At 37.9% G+C, this 17,629-nt stretch overlaps 1 protein-coding gene across 2 annotated transcripts; it reads right to left on the bottom strand.

Annotated features, from left to right (window-relative positions):
- Window positions 1-610: 610 nt before the first annotated feature.
- Window positions 611-17,626, bottom strand: LOC306881917 (3-dehydrosphinganine reductase). 2 transcript variants are annotated; one of them, XR_013785186.1, is made up of 11 exons: window positions 17,157-17,580; window positions 11,637-11,726; window positions 11,086-11,142; window positions 10,305-10,370; window positions 10,079-10,174; window positions 8,659-8,850; window positions 8,481-8,564; window positions 7,873-7,956; window positions 6,897-6,998; window positions 3,020-4,142; window positions 611-1,409 (listed from the first exon to the last, which is right to left on the bottom strand). XR_013785186.1 is itself a non-coding variant. In XM_079436275.1 (10 exons), exons 1-10 carry the CDS (start codon window positions 17,343-17,345, stop codon window positions 4,023-4,025), a joined length of 1,080 nt encoding a protein of 359 aa, XP_079292401.1. In that variant the 5' UTR covers window positions 17,346-17,626; the 3' UTR covers window positions 611-4,022. The 2 variants fall into 2 exon arrangements, 1 of the variants encoding a protein (XP_079292401.1); XM_079436275.1 differs by having other exon boundaries at window positions 611-4,142; window positions 17,157-17,626.
- Window positions 17,627-17,629: the final 3 nt, after the last annotated feature.

Below are 17,629 nucleotides of genomic sequence, written 5' to 3'. Positions count from 1 at the left end.
TCTTTGAACAGAGCAAGGCCTTTGATCTTTCAGCACCCCGCGCAGTCGACCCTGCTTTGAATAAAGGTGAACCAACTCAAGCCATAGCTTATGAATTATTGCAGAACAAAATGACTACAACATACATATGACCCCTGCTGGCAGTCCCGGCTTCAGAAACAGAGCATTGTGTTGCAATGGAGGGCTTTAAAAAGGTTCAGGTTTGAGCCCAACTTGCTTTCTCCCTCTGTCAGTTCTGACCGGGTTATTCAGGGCAAAGTTAGGCTTCTGGAGTTGGCTATTTCAGACTGACACCAGTCAGTAAAGTAGGAATGCAAAGTGAAGGATCAGGTTCAGGCCATAATATTAATGTTACTGATAGAGGTAATGTCTTGTACTTTCAGCAACAGTGAACCAGTTTACATGTAGTCCTGTCTTGTTAATCAAAAATGGCAGATCATTAAAAGTTAAATAGGAAAATGTTAGATAGGACATCATGTTTTGAGCAAATAACACAGGCTTTCCGGTCTCTTCTGACTGTGATTTTTTTCTTCTTCAGGTTTTATCATAAGGTTAACCACCCACATACAGTAACAGGACTTTTACACTATAAAGAATCTGACACTGAATTGCCTTTCAAAAGTTATTTATTTTCATTATGTAAGAAAATAAGACAAAGCAACAACATCCTTTTTTATCTCCCATGGCACACAAGGTGAAATTTATGCAAGTTTGGCAACAGATGAAGAAGGAAAAAAGAAATTTACAAAACATAGAAGCAGAACGCATCCAAGTTGGTCTTGGTCTTTCTTTTAAAACCTACTCAAACTATACATCTTATTCTCAGAAATCTCTCTCAACTTCAGTCAATAAAAGAGTGGACTGTAGCAGACAACTTGGAAAAAAAAAATGCTAGTGTCCTTTTGTGTGTTTGAATGAATTGCGAGCACAGGCTTGATTTGCATAGCTTTAAGGAGTTCAACAATTTCTCTACTATTAGCTTCTTAACGACTAAACAAATGACTATGTCCATGTGTTATGGAAGAGGGCACGACCGAATTGTATGTCCAATACATATCGGCACCTAACTTATAGCTACTATGTGCTGGACGACGTGCCTTGAGCCAATATCAAATGAGAACATCGTCGTTTTGACTCATGCATTCTCATTTTCATATTTTGGGTCTTTTTGTAAAAGATATCCATAGCAAATAATGTACAAACAAGCAAAAACAATGTCTTTTTCCATACTGAAACAAATATACGTAAACCATACAAAATCTATGCCATAGTTGGATGTGGCGGTATCAACCCTTATAGCTTTTGTAGTGGTCCGTGTTTGGATCTCTTAAGGCTTGAAAATGGGCCTCCATGACTGTAGTGCCTGACTGCATTGGTCAAGGGTTTCTAGTATACCTGCAAACTCCGGCCTGGCGAAAAAAGGTGACAGGGAATGGAAAAGGGGGATTTTTCTTCAGGTCGTTTTGGAAAATTCAATATAATATTAGAATAGAACTACATGTTGATTAGGTAGCAACACCTATATGTAACCTAAACTCTAAAATGACCATAAAAATATGATTTAAAATGTTACAGTTTTGACAAAAACAGCAATGGATAACCACGTTACAAGCTATTAAATGATTATATACGTTATGGGAAAGCAGTAATACAGCGGTTACCCCTGTACAGCGCTGTGCTTATCACTATTAGGCAAGACAAAAAGCAAAGGTGATGAGTTTGCAGGTATGTTCTAGGAAAAACAGAGCAGCTTAAAAACATTGTATTTAATGAAAGTGTTACTTCAACCAAAAATGAAAATTCTGTCATCATTTATTCACACTCATGTCGTTCCAAAACAGTAGGATTTTCATTTTTCTGTGGAACGAAAAAGAGAAATTTAGCACTATTAAAGGGATAGTTCACCCAAAAATGAAAATTCTGTCCTTTACTCACCCTCAAGTAGTTCCAAACCTGTATAAATGTCTTTGTTCTGCTGAACACAAAGGAAGATATTCTGAAGAATGTGGGAAACAGAGCAGTTCTGGGGCACCATTGACTTCCATAGTATTTTTTTTCCTACTATGGAAGTCAATGGTGCCCCAAAACAGCCTGGTTACAAACTTTCTTCAAAATATCTTCCTTTGTGTTCAGCAGAACAAAGACATTCATACAGGTTTGGAACTACTTGAGGGTGAGTAAATGACAGAATTTTTGGGTGAACTATCCCTTTAAAGTAGTTCATACGAATCATGCACACTATTATTTGAAGTCTTGAAGCCATAAGGCAGCAAAATTTAACTCAATACTCACAGAAAACTGTACCCATGCCATAACTCTCAAATCTCATGTACAGTATATTCAAGATCTTTAATTAAAGGGACAAATCAATCATGTTTTTTCAGAAGAAATAAAAAATATTGCATCTCATATTGATCACTTTTACAGTCCTTTTTTGTTTATTTTGGAGCTTTGCATGCCCCATTCACTTTCACTGTAAGGACAGGAGCAGCATGAACATTCCACTAAACTTCTCCTTTTGTGTTCTACTGAAAACAGAAAGTCCTACAGGTTTGGAAGAACATGAGGGTGAGTAAATAATAACAGAATATTCATTTTTGGGTGAACCATCACTTTAAATCGACTTTTCTGTGCATTCAGGCATTCACGAGATGGACTCCTCATAAACATCCGCTCATATAACTGTAGGGTGTGATCACATCACATGCTCCCCGTTTGCTTGTGACAGTGAGAAAGGCAAATATTACAACAGCATGAGTAAGTGTCATTTTCTCTCTAGCTATTGTGTTGTCAGTAAGGTACGACTTGCAACAAGGACAAGGGGCAAGTTTGGAAGGCCTAAATCAGAAAACACACTTTATATGCTGGAACCATCCATTTTACGTTACGACAGAGCAGAGCACGAGGAAATTCACTTGACTTGTGGAAGCCATATTGCTTGTTTTGGTGTACAAATCTGATCAAGCTTCACAACATCTACAGTTTTTTAAATGCCTGCATGAACACTCGATGTACTCACATCTATTCACCTTCAATACTACAGAGTTCTGGGGTTGTGGACATCGAACCATCCGACTATGACTGATTCTGTTCTTTTAACACGAGCTGCTGCACATGTAGGCTTTTGCTCAGGTTACACCTGATCCGTTTGGATCTCCAGCTCCACCTGTTGGCAGAGAGGTGCACTGACTCGAGCCAGCGAGCCTTTAATCACCACAATGGCTTATCCTGACCCATCTTTCAGTTCAGTGAACTCTTAGAAGCCCCTGAGGTCACCTAAACGCATGCGTACAAGCAGACAAATATACATACACACTCGCACGCACATTTATAAGGTAAACAGTTCCTTCAGAAACCCCCACACAGAGCAAAGAAGATAAGGCAGAGTGGCAGACTCAGGCTGTTTCATCCGAAAACACAGATGTCCTGTGTCCGTACCTTAAAACTATGAAATCTAAAAGCAGGAAGATACAGTGCTTGACTACGAACATCACAGACCAGTCAAAAGAACAGTTCTTCACCTCACTGTAACATAAGGAAGTGAAGTTATTGTTCTATACATATACAGATTTTTTTTTTTTTACCTATATGGCAAATGGTAACATCTCAATATAAATAAATGTTGACAAATTAATTCTAGTGTTGAAATAACATTACGCCAACAGGCTAGAACAAGAACACAGATACTATGTGGTTTCAATTTTCAGAAAGGAGAGAATGTACTAGAGGCAGTGAGAGCCAAAGAGTAAATCATTTGAATGCAAATAAAGTTGTTTGTTTTAAAGAGCTTGAAATATTGATGCAGCATGCACTGGAATGATCGGGGTCCTGAAAGAGACATCATGAAAGATTGACTCCTATTACAGGTCTACTGAAAAAATGAGCAAAAACTGTGTTTTGTCAGTGTAGACCTCTTCTATGCATTTGAACAAGTCTGCCGGGTGGTGCGTGCTGTGAGGTGTATGTGTGTGTTAGTGGTGCTGACGGAGGTGATGGAGGTGCATGTGGTGGGAATGCTGGTGCTACTCCCTCTTGTCTGCTGCTTTGGACTGTTCTCTCTGGATCATGCAGCGGCGGACGATGCTGTCGAAGCTGCCCAGGTAGAAGAGAGCGATGGTGCGGAACAACCCCATCGTCACAATCTGGACAGAGTGAGATGATATGACCATCACAGAAACACAATCACTACATACCTATCTATCTATTTAGATATTCTATCTACACCTCCATCCTATCTATCTATCTACACCTCCATCATATCTATCTAGATATTCTAGCTACACCTCCATCCTATCTATCTACACCTCCATCATATCTATCTAGATATTCTATCAACACCTCCATCCTATCCATCTACCTATCTATATAGATATTGTATCTACACCTCCATCCTATCCATCTATCTACACCTCCATCATATCTATCTAGATATTCTATCTACACCTCCATCCTATCTATCTACACCTCCATCATATCTATCTAGATATTCTATCAACACCTCCATCCTATCCATCTACCTATCTATATAGATATTGTATCTACACCTCCATCCTATCCATCTATCTATCTACACGTCCATCCAATCTATTTATCTAGATATTCTATCTACACCTCCATCCTATCCATCTATCTACACCTCCATCATATCTATCTAGATATTCTATCTACACCTCCATCCTATCTATCTACACCTCCATCATATCTATCTAGATATTCTATCAACACCTCCATCCTATCCATCTACCTATCTATATAGATATTGTATCTACACCTCCATCCTATCCATCTATCTATCTACACGTCCATCCAATCTATTTATCTAGATATTCTATCTACACCTCCATCCTATCTATCTGCACGTCCATCCTATTTATCTAGATATTCTATCTACACCTCCATCATATCTATCTCTGTCTATCCATCTACACCCCCATCCTATCTATCTATCTACACCTCCATCCTATCCATCTATCTACACCTCCATCCTATCCATCTACCTACACCTCCATCCTATTTATCTAGATATTCTATCTACACCTCCATCCTATCTATCTCTGTATATCTATCTAGATATTCTATCTACACCATCATATCTATCTATCGACACCTCCATCCTATCTATCTATCTACACCTCCATCATATCTATCTAGATATTCTACCTACACCTCCATCATATCTATCTCTGTATATCTCTCTAGATATTCTATCTACACCCCCATCATATCTATCTCTGTCTATCTATCTATCTATCTACACCTCCATCCTATCTATCCATCTATACCTCCATCCTATCTATTTATCTAGATATTCTATCTACACCTCCATCATATCTATCTCTGTATATCTATCTATTCTATCTACACCTCCATCATATCTATCTATCTACACCTCCATCCTATCTATCTATCATATCTATCTCTGTATATCTATCTAGATATTCTATCTACACCCCCATCATATCTATCTCTGTCTATCTACACCTCCATCCTACCCATCTAGATATTCTATCTACACCATCATATCTATCTAGATATTCTATCTACACCTCCATCCTATCTATCCATCTATACCTCCATCCTATCTATTTATCTAGATATTCTATCTACACCTCCATCATATCTATCTCTGTATATCTATCTATTCTATCTACACCTCCATCATATCTATCTATCTACACCTCCATCCTATCTCTCTATCTATCTATCTACACCCCCATCATATCTATCTCTGTCTATCTATCTACACCTCCATCCTATCTATCTATCTAGATATTCTATCTACACCATCATATCTATCTAGATATTCTATCGACACCTCCATCATATCTATCTCTGTCTATCTAGATATTCTATCTACACCTCCATGCTATCTATCTATCTATCTATCTACACCTCCATCCTATCTATCTAGATATTCTATCTACACCTCCATCCTATCTATCTATCTATCTATCTATCTATACCTCCATCCTATCTATCTATCTACAACTCCATCCTATCTATCTATCTATCTATCTACAACTCCATCCTATCTATCTATCTATCTATCTATCTATCTATCTATATCTACACCTCCATCCTATCTATCTGTCTGTCAATCTATGTCTATCTCAGCTATTTTTAAAATCAGATTTTGTACATTTCTTATTAGGTTAAAACTGCACAAAATTCAAACTGTGGGTAGTTGCCATGACATCAAACAGCTGGACTGATTTAGAAAGCTCATAATAATTTTGTCAACAAGATATAAATAATAGAAGAATAGAAGTAATAAAAGCTTTCACACGATACTACTGACATACTGCCACAGACCGAATCTGCAGACTTTCTTCAGATATGGAAAATATGCTGAACGTCACAGAAAGGATTTAAAAATGGTTCTACCCTGTTATTGGTAGGTAAATTACAAATCATTTTGGATAATTTGATTAGACAGTTCTGTGCACAAAGATTCCTTCTTCACATGCTGATAACATCTGAATCCGTTTTACTTTAAAATCTGCTGTGACTATATCTTCTATTCTTCAAAGGAATTCATAAAAAAGGAAGAATAAAACAATGCCGTCTGGCTGATCGCTCAGGTTTATTCCTCAGATTTTACAGAGTTTTGAGTCAGTGAAGAGCTGGGCAAGAGTCAAGAGGCTCATTAAAATCTTCAAAGGGAATATCTAAGACTGTGATTGACTCGAATAGCCGTACGAAAGCTGAATGCAAACATGATGTTACTAAGATACAAAGGCCAAGCAGGATGATGAAAGGCACATGATGCAGAAATAATTACGTGAAAAGAGAGGAGTCATCCATTTCCATCTCCTATGGTATTGTCAGTGAGTCAAATATGATGACACAGTTGCACTAGACTCAGACTCTCAGTGTTTTGTGATAATGGGCCGTACCTGCTGCAGCCCCTCAGTGATGGAGGTAACAGGTGACATCCCACAGGTCAGCGCTGACAGCATGTAGCCATCGGGTCCAAATGAGCTGGTGAAATTTCCCTGCTGTGAGTGAACAGACAACAATAGTTGTTATAGTATTATACTTGATATTATATAAAAATATAAATAGTAGGGCTGTCAAATTGGCTGAAAAACTACATTCGAATTTTGTACTAAAATATTATCAATATTCGAATTGTATTCGAATTTAAAAGGCATAATTTCTGTTAGGGGGAAAAAAGCTTTTGGCTTCTCTCCTGAGGACACGAGAGGGCGCACCGAGCAAAATATTACTAACGCACGTTTCTTCAATAAAAATAACATCTCGTGTGCCACTGATAAGGCAGCCTGACGCACACCTAAAATTCGGATGCAACGTTTTTTACAAAGCAACAAGAATATTTTTGTTTTCTTTGCGCACAAAAAGTAATGACTTTATTCAACAATTTTTCTCCTCCCCATCCCTTCTGCATTGACGCACCACCATTGTGGAGAGAGTATCACAACGCATGCGCTTGCTTCTGGTTCATGTAAACAATGCTTGTGACACCCCTGATGTCACATGGACTTTTTAACTGATGTCCTTGCTACGTTTCTGGACCTTAATCGTGGTAAGACTCTTGCTGTCTATGCAGGGTCAGAAAGCTCTCGGATTTAATCAAAAATATCTTCATTTGTGTTCTGAAGATGGAACGAAGGTCTTACAAGTTTGGAAAGACATGAGGGTGAGTAATTAATGACAGAATTTTCATTTTTGGATGAACTATCCCTTTAAGATATTTTGAAGACCACTGACAAAAATTATTTTTATTTTTTCAAAACTTGTGTGTTGCACATGCAAAAGAAATTAAGTCATACAAGTTTGGACTGACACAAGGGTGAGAAAATGATCAGAATTCAATTCAATATTGTGGAATCTTGTCCAATCCCTACTTACCACTGCATCCTTCACCACAATTTTTGCTACTTGCTCAGGCTGAGAGACTCCAGATGTTTCTGAAATTAACTTAGTCTCCAGAGGCTGCCAAATAGAGAGTCAAAAACAGAAGAATAAAACACATAGACAGGACAAAAATAATTGGTCACGCTTTAGTTTGGGAAGCAATTCTCACTATTAACTAACTATTAACTATGACTTTTGCCTAATTTGCAGCTTATTAATAGTTAGTAAGGTAGTTGTTAAGTTTAGGTATGGGATCTAAGGGATCTAAAATATGGTCATGCAGAATATGGCATTAATATGTGTTTTATAAATACTAATAAACAGCCAGTATGCTAGTAATATGCATGCTAATAAGCAACTAGTTAAAATAAAGCGTTAGCAAAATGTTTTATCCAGGGACAAAAAGCCACCCAATATTAGCACTCAATATATTTTTAAAATTCAAAAAGAAAGATTGAACTATTTAACAGAGCACAGACCTGCATTATTAGAAATTCTTCACTTTTAAATATTCTATTAATATTAATGTTCTATTCTAATATTCCAGGTATTTAATATTCAGAGACTAATTCTATTAAGGAAAAAAACATCTATTATCTCACCTTAGTCTTATTCTCTTCTGCAAACCCTGGAGTGTCAGTATCTGGAGGATACGCCACAGTTACATAGATATTATAGGGCTTCATCTAGGAAAGATCAGGACAAGAGACTAAATTAAAATCAAAGTTTCAACGGACTGTAATGTGGTAGATACTGAGCGAGCATAACGCATACACACACCTCCATCTGTAAGGCCTCAGCCAGGCCACGCAGGGCGAATTTGGACGGTGAGTAGGCCGTGTAGCCAAAGAGGCCGATCTGCCCTGCCTGTGACGACACAAACATGATGCGGCCCATCCGCCTTTCCTTCATAGTGGTGATCACTGCCCGGGTGGGGTAAACGCTGCCCAGATAGTTCACCTCCATCAGTTTCTGTTTAAAGAGAGCACACACTTCACCTCAGGAACAGATTTCTCACTATTATAATGCTAGAGGAATTGTTAGGGTATTTAGAGTCATTTCTAGGGCAGTGGTTCTCACTTTCCTGCAGAGTTTAGCTCCAACCTTGATCAAACTCACCAGCCTGTAACGGAGTTGTGTCCAAAACTGCTCAATTATTCATTCATTTACTCATTCACTAATTCTTTTATAGTGTACGACAGTTGAGTGAACAAAATTAAGTGAGCAAATTTGGATCCATTGTGCAACAGAGCTGGAGCAGAAACAGCTCCATCACTTATCACATGTATTTCTTCAAAATAACAACTTTAACAAACTTATTTTGTAATTATACATACCTCTATGCAAGCATTGTGGTTTTGTCTATGGTACAATAATACAATAAATACTATTTTGGTTTGTAATGCTTAATTTGTGTTCATAATCATTCAATGAATAATTAAATACAACTAACACTGTATGTATTTATTATTTTTAGTGTCTCCCCGAGCAGCATTTTTCTGGCATTGCACCCTAAGGCGACTGTTATGAATGTGTTAAAATTAACGCTACATACAGGTGATTAATGAATGCTTTTAAACTATCCACCAAATGATCATTTCTTCCTTTCAGTGCTGTTCGTTACCATCTCAAATGATTTAGTAAAACACAGCACTATTAGTAAAATACATGCTGAGTTAATGCCTAAAAAAATATTTTCATTTTGGCATATAATTTCAATTAATGAATCGATATAATGTTGTCTTTCTATATGCTATAATCCAGTAATGATTCTTTTTTTTTTTAAAGTTACAACTAAAACCAGCATCACAAAAATGTTAAAATATGCACCATTTCAAAGCTGCATCGCTCTCTACCACACTCTCTCTTCCAGCAGTTCTGTCTGCGGTGGATTTTTGGAAATAATGCTTCGGAAATCAGAAGGCATTGTGGGTATAAACAAGCAAACGATTGCAGGGAATTAAGTTGTTCACTCAGATTTCAGACACAAAATGGTCGACACCCGATACAGTCAGTGCACTATATATAAAGCGGGTTTGGACGAAACACTTGATCATCTTGTTTAACTGGGTCTGATTAGGGTTAATTTAGGAGCTCAACGCTGCAGGACAGTGGTTCTTGAGGGCCAGAGGGTGTTGCAAGGGGGTTTCTTACTAGCATAATTTGAAAATGTCCATCTGAGTGTCTATGATGCTCTTACCTTGAAGCGGTCGACTCCCACTTCCTCAAACTTCCCAGATATAGACGACCCAGCACAATTCACCAGCATGTCCACAGGACCCAGCTTCTCTTGAGCCTGTGTAGCAAACACAACAGTCAGCAGCTTCATCGCTAACCATCCAAAAAAAACATTAATAGCAGTTAATGTTTCAAAGAATACATGCTGACATACGGTTCTTATGAAACGGTAAACAGAATAAACATACTTGTTTTATGACGCTCTCCACCTGGTTGTAGTCTTTCGACACATCAACAGAAATACAAAGCACCACCTAGAGGTGATCATAACAATAATCAGACGTGGTATGCCCATTTAAAGTGAATGAAAACATCCTGCAAAGTTTTAAATCTGAAAGTGCTCCGTGTATGAAGTTATTGTCTCTCAAAAGAAAGAGTCGACTCTGAAACGAGTTGTTTTTAAAACGAATCCCAAGCCGTTTCATGTTGCCGCCACCTTGAAACATTAGCATATTCCCCGCCCACTTGTTGCGCGCGCAGACCTGGGAAACGATGCGTTGGTCTGAATGAAAATGCTCATTTATTCTTTGCCACTAGGTGCTGCTTTTGGAGCGTTAAAAATAGCCGTTTCCCCTGTACCGCTGTACACAAAGCAGCACTGCACTTTAGCAGACTTTACAGACTTGATGAAATGGAAATTAAATCGACCAATCACTGCAGATTAGCATCACGCAAAGGAGGGGTTTGGAAAAATGAATCGTTGAGCGAATCGTTTGGGAGTCGTTGAGCAAGTAAGGTAAAAATAAATGCATATTATAAGACAATGAAAGTGTTTTTTGACCTTGCATGCATGTCAACCTGTTGTTGGGGACTCCCAAAACCAAAATATGAACCTTTCATAACCCATAATAGGGGCACGTTAAGATTTCTGAGTTGATTTTGAGTGCAATAGCCAAAAAATACCAAAAGAATACATCCTTACATTTAAAGATACATAAACACGTGTAAACATACCAAAGAAATACATACTTGCTTATCATTTATGGCACATTTCTCCACTTCTTTCTTGGCTTGAACCAGTTTGTGCTGTAGAAAAATATGTACACCCACAAATATTTAATAACTTTCAATAACAGCAATAATTATGTCTACTAACAAGCTCGGCACTTTTTTTTTAAAGAAATTAATAGCAAGGATGTATTATAGTTATACTGATCAAAAGTGACAAAGATATGTTACAGAACAAGATAATCACTGTCTGTTTAGCTGTTTTCATCAAAACAAATCCTCATATTAGAATGATTTCTGAAGGATCCTGATGTGAGACTGAAGACTGGAGTAATGATGCTGAACATTCAGCTTTGCATCAGAGGAATAAATTACATTAGAAAATATATTACAATAGAAAACTTTAATGATTTTAAAGTCTAATAGTCTTTCACAATATTACTGTCCTTACTGTATTTTTGTTCAAATATATGCAGCCTTGTTGAGCATAAGAAATTCTTGACCACACATTTTTGAACGGCAGTGAATACAGTGAGTGACAGATGATATCCAGGGACATGCATGTGACAGACCTCATCTCGTGCCACCAGAGTGATGAAGGCACCATGTTTGTAGCATTCCATGGCAATACACTTCCCAATCCCACTGCTGCCTCCGGTCACCTGATGATGGACACAGCATTCAGAGCAGATTTATTACAAAACAAGCAAGTCACGGTTCACATATTTTACTCAAATATGCAAAGAGCACTAAGAGAGGGAGTTCAAACAAATTCACCAAACAAGCGATTATCTACACTGCAGGTGCATCTGTTCTCATCCAGTATAGATATAGAGTGCAACAGTTAGGTAGCAGATACAGAAAATCCTGTTCATATTCTCTATAAACTGATTAAACAATAATGCATAAGACTGATGGGTCGAATCATGAGTCATGACTTAACCCTATGAAGCCTACTGAATCTCGAAGGCCTGTAAATGCCTGGGCAATACTTATCTATTGTACACAATGTACTTACATGCCTTCTTTCGCCCAATTGATAGTTTATAGTTTTTTTTCACCATCTTTGTTAACAACTGTTTGAACTTCACTCTGTGGAACAGCAGTACAAAACCAAACAGCAGCCGTACAAATCCAGAACCCACCCCCCGTTAGACCCCCAAAAAATAAAAAATAAATAATAATAAAAATATATTAATATCAATAGATAAACAAATAACAAAATTATCTTCTACAAAGACTTTAGAAAAGAAGACACAACATTAAAAGCTGAATGCCATGAATTAACAATTTTCACGTTAGATCCATGTATACGAGAATTAGTTCCATCGAGATAATATCCAACAAATACAGGGTTCCAACGGTTGACCAGCAATTGTTTTGCTGCTGTGAGAGCAGCTAACAGTAAAGATCTTTGTTGGACGGACAAGGTGAAGTCCCAAAAGTCATTCATGAAAAAATGGCGGAGTCAAACATATCTCAGTACCCAACAAATATGATAGGTCAAGTGTACGATGACGAGATAGTACTTCAGCATATAATTTAACATCAGTCCCTATCAAAGAAAGTGGCTGGTAACTAGAACAGGAAGTTGGATCTTTCTTTTTTTAACAAGAAAGAAATAACAGCTATATTAACAGATGGGTGAAATGAGCCTTGAGTAACTGAAAAATGTATCATATCTAGCATGAGGGGGCCTACATCCGACCACAAAGTAGTATACAATTCGATTGGGATGCCATCTATGCCTGGGGATTTCCCCTTGTTCATAGATCGAATTGCTGACTCCAGCTCCTGTAGAATCTGAATCTGACAGCCTAGGTAAATCAAGGTTGCACAGAAAAGATGCAAAAGAGTCAGGGTCACCATCAGCAGAAGTAGTATAGAGGTTAGAGTAAAAAGAGTGAAAGGCAATATTAATGTCTTTTGGGTCTGTCATAATAAACCCAGACTGGGATTTCACTGCTGAAATATAAATTTTCACTGTTGCGTAATCTCCCAGATTGAAAATAGTAATTTTGCCTGGATCTTTGGATCAGGAATTCTGCCCTGGATCTCAGTAATGAATTGAGTTCGGACCTAACCGCCATGATTTTACTGAGTGTATTCTTGTATCTTGTATTCGTGTATCTTGTCAGTGTGTGCACTTGCTTGGCCATTTGTAGTTGATAAACAGGAAAGTGGGTCCAGCTGAATTGAAATGATCATTTGTTGGATTGGTATAATAAAGGTTATTATACCGCGGCAGCGGTCGCGGCAGTCGTCGTGTGAAGCCCTCCTAGTGTGAAGACCAAAGAGTGTAAAGACCATCGACTCTACCGTGCGACTCCACCGGGCAGGGACACCGGCAAGGGATAGTAGTAGCTTTTTATTAAATTTTTTCATTGATATGTTTATTATTGAAATGTTGTTGTTATATGCATGTGTTAATTTTATTTAATTTCTTTATTTTCTTAAATATGTGGGTAGATAGTATTTATAGAGTTGTAACTTTTTAGTTTTAGTTACTTTTTCTTATTTGTAAGTCGCTTTGGACAAAAGCGTCTGCTAAATGACAAAAGTAAAAAAGTAAAGAGTGTAAAGACCATCGACTCTACCGTGCGACTCCACCGGGCAGGGACACCGGCAAGGGATAGTAGTAGCTTTTTATTAAATTTTTTCATTGATATGTTTATTATTGAAATGTTGTTGTTATATGCATGTGTTAATTTTATTTAATTTCTTTATTTTCTTAAATATGTGGGTAGATAGTATTTATAGAGTTGTAACTTTTTAGTTTTAGTTACTTTTTCTTATTTGTAAGTCGCTTTGGACAAAAGCGTCTGCTAAATGACAAAAGTAAAGTAAGTAAGTAAAGTATTGTCTGAGAAACAACGCTGATTATCTCTAATCAGATTCTGGAGCTGTGATTCCAGTTCAACTATCTTTTTGTGTCGGTTTTTCTGAAGGAAAGAGGCATATTCCTTATTAAACCTTTAACTGCATTCCAAAGTGTTCGAGGATCATCCACTGAACCTTGGTTAATTTCAATAAACTCAGCAAATTTATTTCTGAATTGATTGCAAAAGTTTTCATCCTGTAACAATTTAGGGTTAAATCACCATCTAGTGGCATGAGATGGCAGAGGGATCAAAGATAATCTGCACAAATTTCCATCATGATCTGACAGAGATAAGGAGTAGATATCAGCATCACGAACAGCTGAAGATAGTAGAAATTCGCGAATAGGATTTATGAGTATCAGAAAAGAAAGTGAAAGACTTAGCAGAAGGGTTTAATAAACGCCAACTGTCCACCGACGAGGATGAGTTACACATTGCCAGATCTATCTAGGATATGCGATATTACAGAATTCGTATCTGCACCAAATACAATTTCAAAATCTGAAAACTTCCAAGAGATAGTTTGACAAAACAGAGAAAAAAGTAGGGTCAGGAGTACAAGGGGCATAAACTGAGAGAAATACAATATTCCTATTCTCCACTATTGTTTTTGTGTGTGTTATTCTACCATCTGTATCACAGCCTTTAACTAAAATAGTAATATTTAAAGTCCTCCGCACCAATATTAGGACGCCCTTGGTTTTAGTATCCGAAGATGAGTGAGATACCACTTCATAAAACTTATTATTACAGCCGTGTATATCCTCCTCTTTCAAATGGGATTCTTGAACTAACACTATATCAATCTTTCTTCTTCGCCAAAAAAAAAGAAAACCTGTACGTTTGTGAGGGCCATTTAGGCCATTAATATTACAACTGAGAATATTAAGGTCAGTAGGTATCAAACAGAATTACTGCATAATAAGACAAAATACAAGTTTGAAAATAAAACCAGTTGAGTCTACCATTAAACCACCCCCCACCCTCCCCGTTACCATTCAAAAAAACAAACACATTCCCATGAACTATGGCAGATCAAACCAAGAACAAACCTTGATCTGCCAGCACCCCTTAATATGGTCCGTGGCGTCAACAAAACCCTGCACATTACTGTAGCACCAACATTTGGCCCCATAGTCACATATTGACTAGATAGTATTTCTATTTAAAAAAAAAAAAAAGAGAAGAGAGATAAAGAATACAACTAAAACAAATAAAATATCATAATCAGTAAGCGATACTGTATGCACAATGAACTATGAATTAAGAAGTGAACATTAAAGTGAACAGTGAAAGACAGTCACCTAACCATTTAGAGCATCTCTTCTCCGATTAGACAGCAAATGTCCAGCTGGAGTTCACTGAGAGTTGGTGGATGAATGGGATCTGAGAAAAACTCTTGCTTCTTCTGGGGAATATAGCATTTTAGGTTCACCTTGATTGAGAATGACCTTCAGCGTTGCAGGATAAAGGAGAAAATTCTGGATGCCATCATCCTAATTGGCGCAAATGCACTTCTTTTTGCAGTGACCGGAGAAAAATCTGGAAAGAAAGACAGCGTTGCTCCGTCTGAAGTTTTCACCGGGGCATGAAGTCTGACGGCCCGCAGAATGAGCTCCCTGTCCGTGTACCGCAGCAGTTTAAAGATGAAAACCTGCTGGTTTAGGCGAGATGCGCTCGCTCCACTTCAATCTCTTTGCCCGCCAGAGACAGGAACCACGTCAGTAGCGATCTTTTCAAAAAGCCCATAGGGTCATCCTTTTTGGAACCTTCAGGCAATCCAACCAGACGCAGATTGCTGCACCTATTGCGATCCTGTAAGTCCACAACCTGTTGCTCGAGCGCGGCAACGCGTCTATCGTGATCTGCAACAACTTTCTTTTGTTCTCTCATCTCCCCTGTAAGAAGATCCAGTTTAGAGCATAGCGACTGAACAACTGACATGTGAGAAGTGAACTCGTTCCGCATCGCCGTCAATTCGGTTCTCAGAAAGTCCTCAAAGTGTGTAACAGTGTCCGCCATCTTATCGCTTGAGTTCGGTGACTTGGATTTCTTCTTAATCGGAGAAGCCGATGGAGACAACTCCTGCTGTTTACGACTGCATGCCATCAGGTAAAGCACCACCAATGAATAAAACTTAAAACTAAACGAAAAAAATCAGCAAAAAGACGCCAAACGTACTGAGCTCTACTCGAGTGCGACTAGGTTCATGAGCACGTCACGTGACTCCCTTTTTCACCATCTTTACTGATTAGAATTTCAGTAATTTCACAAATAATTTTGGCCATAGAAATATCAGCAACTGCACCAAATTGCATATCAGTTTGAATAAAATGAATTTTGTTTTAAAATTGTTTTAAAAGTCTTAAATCGATCAAGTATGATACTCAAAAACAAAATGTCTAATGTTTTAATAAAGAGTTCAAATCAAAATAAAATTGTCAATGAAGTAAAAATTTTCGGTAATGTATTAGGTTTTACAGGGTTAAAACATAAATAATGAAAAAATTTAACATGCATATACGGACGACAGGACAACAAATGGGACAAATAGAATCGTGGCTTTTCATTCTGTGTCCTGTGAAAATGTATGAATGCTACATCTATGTGAAATCATTCTGATGTTTCTATGAATGCAATCAACTGCATAAAGCGTGAACACATGAAAACAGGCATTTTATGAATATCCTATGAAATCATCACAGATAAACATTGCCTATTTCTAGCTCAACATGCTATTCATTTACAAAAAGATAAGTCTGAGCTCTTGATAAACTATGAACCCTAGCAAATGTAAAAACATGCTGTGCCCGCTTGAAAAGGTCCATTGCCCTGGAACAGATGGTTGCATAACCAGTACAATTACACTTATTTGGCCTCCAGTGAAATATGACCTTTAACATGAATATTAGTTCATCTGATGTGCATTTGCAATCTGAAGCGATAACAAACAGTTTCAGCAACTGATCAAGACAAATGCACATCTGCATGAGTGACGTGACACAATGAAAACTTTAGGTTTATGATTGTTTGCAGTCAATTCATATAATCACTTTATGAATAAGCATCAACAATGACAGCTAATGCAATTAAATTATTAGGCTTTTTCGATAGATGGAATCGTTTCTTGTTAGCTTAGCTGCTTCTGATGTTATGAGATCTGTGTGCAGTCATTTCTAACAGATTTAAATAACAGTTACATGAACTTACCACCACATGGGCCCCGTTCAGTTTGAGAGGTTTGGGGCTTATTAACGGGGATATCATGTACAGCAGCAGCACGAAGGCCACGATGAAAGCAGCCACTACCAGCAGCATAACGAAAGGCAGAAGCAGCCACCAGGAGCTAAAGGACAGCCAGTGTGAGAGCGCGGAGCCGAGAGCCTCCTCAGAGGACATGGGTCAACCTGATGCTGCTGACGCTAGCTCACAAGCTAAATATCCAATTCCAGACACTCCCCCGTCTCGTCTCGAGGACAGAAGATAACAGGCCTTCGGACGAGCCGTTTATGCTATTTTATTATCTAGTGATGTGTTAGAGGCTTGTGCTGTAGATTAAATACTAAATTCAAGCCGTGAGACTGCAAAAGCTAACTCTTTCCGTTCACTATATGAACCAAAACAGAGAATCTATGCACTTCGAACGGGATGCTAGCTGCGTTTGAGCGGTGGAATTATGGGAG

The sequence above is a fragment of the Barbus barbus genome (genome assembly GCF_936440315.1).
Source record: "Barbus barbus genome assembly, chromosome: 15".
In the NCBI taxonomy this organism is placed as follows: Eukaryota; Metazoa; Chordata; class Actinopteri; order Cypriniformes; family Cyprinidae; genus Barbus; species Barbus barbus.
This window is presented reverse-complemented; position numbering and strand designations above follow the sequence as displayed.

Bases quoted from the DNA above. Each gene is read 5' to 3' on its own strand.
- LOC306881917 (XM_079436275.1), bottom strand. From the start codon at position 17,345: ATGTCCTCTGAGGAGGCTCTCGGCTCCGCGCTCTCACACTGGCTGTCC. The intron at 10,175-10,304 runs GTATGTTTATTC...TTTGCTACACAG, and splicing joins TGGAGAGCGTCATAAAACAA to GCTCAAGAGAAGCTGGGTCC. The intron at 7,957-8,480 runs GTGAGATAATAG...TCTATTTGGCAG, and splicing joins CAGAAGAGAATAAGACTAAG to CCTCTGGAGACTAAGTTAAT.